The following is a 7,187-nucleotide window of genomic DNA, read 5'->3' on the forward strand; positions in this document are numbered from 1 at the left end:
ATTGGCCCCCGGCATCCTTTCCTGCCCATGGCAGGGGGTCGGACTTGATGATCTGCTCAGGTCCCTTCCGACCCTACCAACTATGAAACTAAATGGCTGAGAGGGTAGAAAGCTGTGCTTACAGTGCTGCTTTATCAGCAACAGCTGTAGGAACACTGAATTGTTAGCATCACAGATACAACGACAGACCCCACAAGCTGCACTAATGACCAGGGATCCAGGTTTTCTGTTTGCTGTGGAAAGGTGTGGATATTCTCATTTGAAGCAGAAAAACACAGATTGTCTTCTTTAAAGAAGGAAACTATGGGAAATGGTGGGATTTCACTTCTAGGCTGGCAGCCTTCTAGCCTGCAAGGAGCTGCTTGGGTTTGGGGGAATTATGCGGAGGGCAATTGGAGGCAGGGGTTGTCACGTGTGTGCGCACACGTGGCCAGCATAAAGCTAGGCAGGGTGGTGGAAGCAACTCCAGCAGCTGGATTCAGGTAAGTCTATGTGGGGGGGAGGAAGGATTGGAGGGCCAGGACTTGGGGACTGCTGAGGGAGGGGGGCATGTGTGTGGGACAGGGGTGTGTGGAGGGGATGGGTGTGTGGGGAGGGGTGGGTGCCTCCTGGTGCTGGGGGAAGCTGTCTTGGTGCTGGGGATGAGGGGCGAGGGAGAGGTGCCTGCCTCTCCAGCAGGGGAAGAGGGTGGAGGGACCCTTTGGGGGCAGCAGGGAGCTGCATGGCTGGACTCGCAGGGATGAGGCAGCCGGGAGACACTGCCAGGGGGGAAGAGGGGGAGGCTGTGGCCAGGAAGTCTGGTGTGGCACAGGAGCCCCAGACCAGGGCGGGGGTGCCACAAGCCTCCCCTCCTCCTCCCTCCAGCCTGTGCCAGGGCTGGACTTGCTGCAGCTGCTGCACTTCAGCCTGCCCTGGCAAGGACAAAGCCTGGAGCCCTTCATCCTTCTGCTCCCCACAGCATGACTGGGCCAGAGCTGCACTCCGTTTCATAGTGCTATTGTGGAGTGCAGTGCTGGTCCTCCGCACCGCAGATCCAGCTGCAGCTGGTGGCGTGGGATAGTGGGTGGTGCCCCAGCTGCTGCCTGTGCTTCTGCATGAGATGCACTGCATGAACCTCATGCTGGAGGCCATTCCTACTGTGTCCCTGCAGACCACCATCCTGTGAGTCTGTGTGGGGCACCAGCAGAGCCAGGGTGCTATGGGTCAGGAGTGAGGGGCACTGGCAGAGACAGGAGGCTGGGGGTTGGGGGCGAGGGGCACCAGCATGGCCCAGAGGGGTGCGGGTCTCTGGGTTGGGAATGAGGGGCACCGGCAGGGCCAGGGAGTTGCAGGTCAGGAGTGAGGGGCACTGGCAGGGCTGATGGGGCTGTGGCTTGGGGGTGAGGGGCAAAAGCATGTCAGGGTTGCTCAGTGTCATAAAGCAGTGGGGGGACAGCCACAGCTGGACTCGTCCTGGTGAGCTAAGGGGGCAGGGGGAGCTCTGATTTTTTAAGATTAAAAAAATCCAAAATCAAATGCCAAAATATATAGTTATTTAGAATTTATTTTACTATAATGATTGAGGCACTGGCAGGCTTCCAAACTGCTTTAAAATTGTAAATATATCAATTAAATATTGTGTTAATTGATACCTATCTATATATATATAGAGAGAGAGAGAGAGAAAGAGAGAGGCATTTCATTTTAATTGTGGAGAAATGCAGATTCTGGGATTTTTACTGAGAGAATTTAGGATTCCCCCACCTCCACTTTAATCAGATAGTTTTCAGTTTTTAAGCAGAGAAAACCAGGATCCCTGCTAATGACTAGACTTGAGATCTTACAAACTTCTGGCTTCACGGAGTTAAACAACTTTGGTTTAGTATATAACCTGTGACAAAGCACAAGACCAGCATAAAAGCAAAAGCCTCAAATTTTCGTAGCCAGTCAGAAGTGGCAGAATTCCTGCAGTGCCCTAAGCAGGTCCCTATCTGGATTTAAAATTACTTCCTGACTTTGAAGATTATATAAAGGAGCCTACTTAGGTGAATGGACCTCCTGGCAATGACTTAGGGTTTCTTAGCCACAGTATGGTAGGTGGTCATGCAGCAGTGATGGGACTTGGTCATGGAGAACACACACAGTGGGCACCTTTGATTGCTTCACCTGTGCTTGGCTTGTTACTCTCTCTCTTCCAGGAGCATTCTTAACACTAAATGGACCAGCATTTTTGAAGAGCTGCCAGTTTTGTTGGTTACATGGAGTTAATACTTTCTGGATCTTGCTAACTCACCTGTGCTAAAGATGACATATGCCAAGAGTTAGGAATGGCCCTGCTTTGGCCAGCCCTGTGCCATTGCTAAGGCACTGAACCCCGTCAGACAGGTGCCTACTCCCTCCTCCACTGGAACACGGCTGATCTATTTGTCTTCAGAGACTGGCATTTCCTAGGGAGTAAAGCTGCACCACTCTCCCAGTGCTGCTGCCCCCTTACAATTTGAGAAAGGCTTTGTTTGCAACAAAATCCCAGTTCTTTGCCCCTCCCATCTGCACCCCATGCCCTATTGGACCAGGGGACTCTACAGGCTTGGGAATAAATTGGTGCAGGTCCTTCTCAAAATATTGACAGCATGTCCCTGTGAAACAATCCCCTCCTGCTGTTAGCAGTGGGGCTGCGGTTCCTTCTTTGAGAAGGAAATGGCCTCCCTGAACTCCTTAAGATTCAATTGACAGCTGATGCTCTGGGCAACATATCATGGTAGCACGCAGAGAGTAACATGGCTTATTCAGGAAACACATACCCCCATGGCAATCACTGGCTTTTTGAACAGTGCTCTGGATCCTCACAAGCAGGGTAGTGAAGGACCCCCCACTCCTTAGCATCAAACTGTTAAGGGACTGTTCATAAAGTGTTAGGGCTATAACCACAGAGGGAAGCCTCAACACTCTTCTTGGTGGATAGCTGGGAGGAAGTCAAAAGGCAACATTCCTGCCAGTGATGTGTTCCTTGGAAAGCAGTGCTCCAGAAACAGGGGGGACTGAACAGCTGGTCTTGATACTTACTGTCAGTTCCTCCTTGGCCTTACCTGTAGTTCCCTTTCTTGGTGAGCAGCTCCTTGAATTGTCCCAGAGTTACCACCCGTCCCTTGACAAGGGTGCGATAGGGGATTGGCTCTCCACAGAAGTAATAAGCAACCACAATGTTCTCACATGGATGGGAAGCACCACTGCTTGGTCTTTTCTGGGGCTTCAACCTGTCATTTGAAAACAAAACCATTTTCACTGAATATTGACCACTAGGCCAGTCAGGCATTGACTCCCTCAAACCAAGGCACACGGGAGGACCCAAGGAAGTTGGTTTCCACATATGCTGGGGTTACTGGTAAGCCTGTATCAGTGCTCGCTGCAAGCTATGGGGATCCAATGTGCACAGAGACTGGTGGCTTGAACTATTTTAGGCTCCCTGGTGAATGAAATGGATGCTGTCTGGTATTACATGCTATATTCTACAAAGCTGCCAGAACTAGCAAAGATCTCAGAAAGGCAACAGGGAAGCCCCTTCCCCCACAAGTGCCCATAGTGGGAAGAGACCTCCTTTGGCATAATCTCATTTCCAGCATCAGATGAAGGAAAATTTACGTATTAGCTACTGCCTCTGGTTTTGGGCCAGCAGCATAGGCCTGTCTCAAAAGACCGAAGGGGATCCAAGGCCCACACAAACAAGGATGTCCTGGAGAGAAATCCTCAGATGCACAGCTTGTGGGTGAGGGACAGAGGCTGTACAGAGTTGGAAAAGTCCAAGGGGAAAGAGGCCTCTATCCAGGAGTGGACTGGGGAGAAGTTTGCACTGGCTAATCTGAGCCTTGGCTGCTTGGAAGAAGAAAAAAGTAAAGCTCTTAATGGTGCTGGCCCCTGAAAGTAGGTTTTGTGCTTCTTTGGTAGCTGGCTTCAGAGATGTAGCACACTGGGTCTGCGCCTGGGGCAGCTGCCGATGCGGAGGGCTGCACTGGCTTTGCTGTGCCAATTGTAGCAGTTGCTTATGTACCCTCCACAAAGGCAGCACCTGGGATGGCTGTCCAAGTCCTTCCTCCCATCCCCCCTGTTATGCATGTGAGGACATATCATGGAATAATGTGTTCACAGCTCTCACAGATTGGCTAAGCCAGCCCCTGGGCTGCTGCTCTGAGAGAGCTGTGAACACCTTGTTCCATGATGTGCCCTTATATATACAGAGCTTGAAGCTGCCTTATTGTGCCAAGGGAGCAGGCAGACTCCAGGCAGGAGGTCACATTCTGCCCTGTGCTGAGTCAGCTCTAGCTCTGTCAGGGCAATAGACAAGCTGAGTGTGGACACAAGTTATGAACCCCTATTAATTGAGCTTTCCCAGTAGGTACAGGATCAGGGAGGGACAAGCCACTTACTGCTGCACAGAGAAATGCATCTGAAGTGGGGGTAATGAGTGAGTACCCCGGCTCTCTCAGTAACTGGGCTTCACACTGGGGCATGCTAACTGTTTCATAGGGTTTGCAGGATTCAGCTACCAGGGAGGATGTTTTCCTGGGGACATACTGTTCCAGTCCTTCAATGGCCTCCTGACTGACAACTGGACATGCAGTTTATTAGGAAGGATTACTCCCTAATACACTACATTGAGTAGAATATAATGCCTTTGGCAAGTCTGGACACTTTCAGGGAAGATTTGGAACCCAGAGCAGGGCGTATTCCTGTAATGAGGGCAGTCCCTAGCCCTCAACCATGCAGCCTAAGTCTGAGTGGGAATGGTGATACTGGAATCATCTTTGCCATCGGCTAGCTAACATGATCACTTATGGGAACAAAAATTGCCCTGCTGCAAAGTTTGGTTAAATTGCACATATCCAGTGTCCAATATGGTTGGTTTATGGCCATTTCCAAGAAAAATGCAGCCACCTAACAGAGGTAACAGGAAATATGGACTCATGGTGAGACTAGGACTGGGAGACAGGAGTTGGGGGGTTGACTCCTGGCTTTGCCAATGATTCATTGTGTAGTATACCTTTAGTTAAGTCAAAGGACCTGTATGCCTCTGAGCCTGCAGGCATGGTTTGCCTGAGGCACTGGTTTGCCTGGTGGGGGGAGTTATAAGGTCTAATGTTCTCCGTGTTTGTAAAAGCACTCTTGGATACCTGGACAGTAGGAGTCAGACACAAGTCGAATGCCCTCAGTGGGTATTATTTACAAAGGCAGGCACTCCCACTTTTGTAAGCACAAACCTGTGAACTGACCCCAATGCAGATAGCACATAGGGGTGCCAGCACAGCTTGTACCCCTGCTATGCAGCACACAGAAGGGCAGCTAATGGCATTACTGAACAGGTGAGTTCTACCACAAGGTAGGGGAGATGTGGGTCTTAGCCACAGCATATTTAAAAATACTCCTTCTGCAAGGCATTCTGGGGAGGAAAGGGTCCTTTCTGTATCATCACACAGCATGGGGAGAGGGATCAGAGATTCCCATAAGTCCAGGGACTTGGAGGAGGTGGGTCTCGGAAGCAATCTCTTTGTGTATTTTCGGGCAGGAGATCAGTCTGCCTACATAAGCACCAGAGTTACAGCTGAAAGCTGTTCGCTGCACCAGGGTGCAAGACAAACAATCTGTGCATGAAAAAAAAAGCACACCACTAAATCTCCCTACAAACCAGGCACTGGCTACTGTGAGCATCATCAAGAGCAGGATATCCATCATCTGCTAGGCAAGAGAAGCCTTAGTCTGAAACCTGCAGTCATTCCTCACTCCCTTTAGTGGAGGACACTGCAGGAAAAGAAATTTCCTCTGCATATGAGCCACAGCAACCATTTCTGAACAGGGTCCAGAACTGAGCTCCTCTGGGATGCAGAGTCAGTGTGAGCAGCACTGCAGTCAAGTCTGCAATGTAAACCAAGGCCAGTGCCAGCCTGGCTGAGCCAGTTCGGTACAGCATTTCATTAGTATTTATTGAACACTCATGCAAACAGGATTCTCTCTTTTATCCTTATATAGGCAATTGTAGAAAGTAGATGGAATTTTCGAGATCAGCATTTGTTTCCTCTTTGCCAATCTGAATTTTCAGTGGTTTTAAGGGCATTTGCAGAAGCAAACCCAAGAAATTCAGGTCACTTTAACATCAGTGGCACTCCTTACTGACATTGACAATTGTATTTTCTGGTAATTTAAGATACACCGGTATATACGATGCACCCTACAAGAAAGGGATAAAATTGAGGAAAATTTTTAATAAAATTTGATTGAATTTTGGTAAATTTTTAGTACAGTGATTTCAATTATTTTACAATCCATAGCTTCAGGGCTGGATGAGTTTGACACCCATGCCACAGAGTATGGCACTGAGGTGCTGAATGACAGAGCCTAATCATAATAACTGCTAACAGCTCACCAACCATTTTATGTGGCAGACTTCAGAGCAGAAGCTGGCAGGCATTCTCTAGGTGTGGCAGCATACATTTTACAGCCTGTTATTTCTTTAAGTTCAAAAGTCTGTGTATTCTGTATTTACAGCCTGTGCTTCCAAGTGTTGAATTGCATAGTGCTATGGTGTTACAGCAGTGTTGTCACTTTCCTTGTAGCCGTATTCTGAAGGTGGATACATGTACAGGCAGCCCTCGCTTAACGCGGTTTCAATTAGTGCTATTTCGCTATAGCGCTCATTTAAAATCGATACCTGGTTTCACTGAGTGCTCAGAGAGTTTTGCTATAGCGCTCAGTGGCATCAGCACCTTTTGGCGGGAAGGCAGCAGCAGCAAGTGTGGTGAGTGGCAGTGAGTGGGGGGCAGGTGTGAGCATGGGGTGGGGTGGGGTGGGGAGAAGCCAGATACGGCTGCTGAATACAGACTGGTGGGGCAGTGGAGCGTCCCATGGGAGGGGGCGCGGTTTTGCAGCCAGCTGGGAGCGGGGTGGGGTTTACAGCTAGCCAGGCACGTAGCAGGGATGCTGCAAACCCTGCTGCTCCCAGTCGGCTACAAGCATCCACCCTGCTCCTGTGGGATGCTCCACTGCCTGAGTTCACCAGCTGAAGCAGCAGCAGTGGTGAGGAGTGCGGGGCCTGCGCCAGTGGCCAGGGCCAGAGGCCTGCACCCAGGGTGGGGCAGCAGGAGTGCGGGGGCTGGGGCCAGAGCCAACAGAGACCCATGCCCAGAGCGAGGCAGCAGGAGTGCCGGTGCCCAGGCTGGCAT

General features: G+C 50.3%; 1 protein-coding gene across 1 annotated transcript in view; it reads right to left on the minus strand.

The window, feature by feature from the left end:
- The window catches only part of AXIN1 (axin 1), a 240,734-nt gene that overhangs the window by 6,045 nt on the left and 227,502 nt on the right, over positions 1 to 7,187 (minus strand). The window contains exon 10 of the mRNA XM_006020869.3: positions 3,066 to 3,233. Within this exon, the coding sequence (XP_006020931.1) occupies positions 3,066 to 3,233 (168 nt within the window). The remainder of the gene's footprint in view (positions 1 to 3,065; positions 3,234 to 7,187) is intronic.

Source organism: Alligator sinensis, unplaced genomic scaffold (assembly GCF_000455745.1).
Source record: "Alligator sinensis unplaced genomic scaffold, ASM45574v1 scaffold410_1, whole genome shotgun sequence".
Classification (NCBI taxonomy): domain Eukaryota; kingdom Metazoa; phylum Chordata; order Crocodylia; family Alligatoridae; genus Alligator; species Alligator sinensis.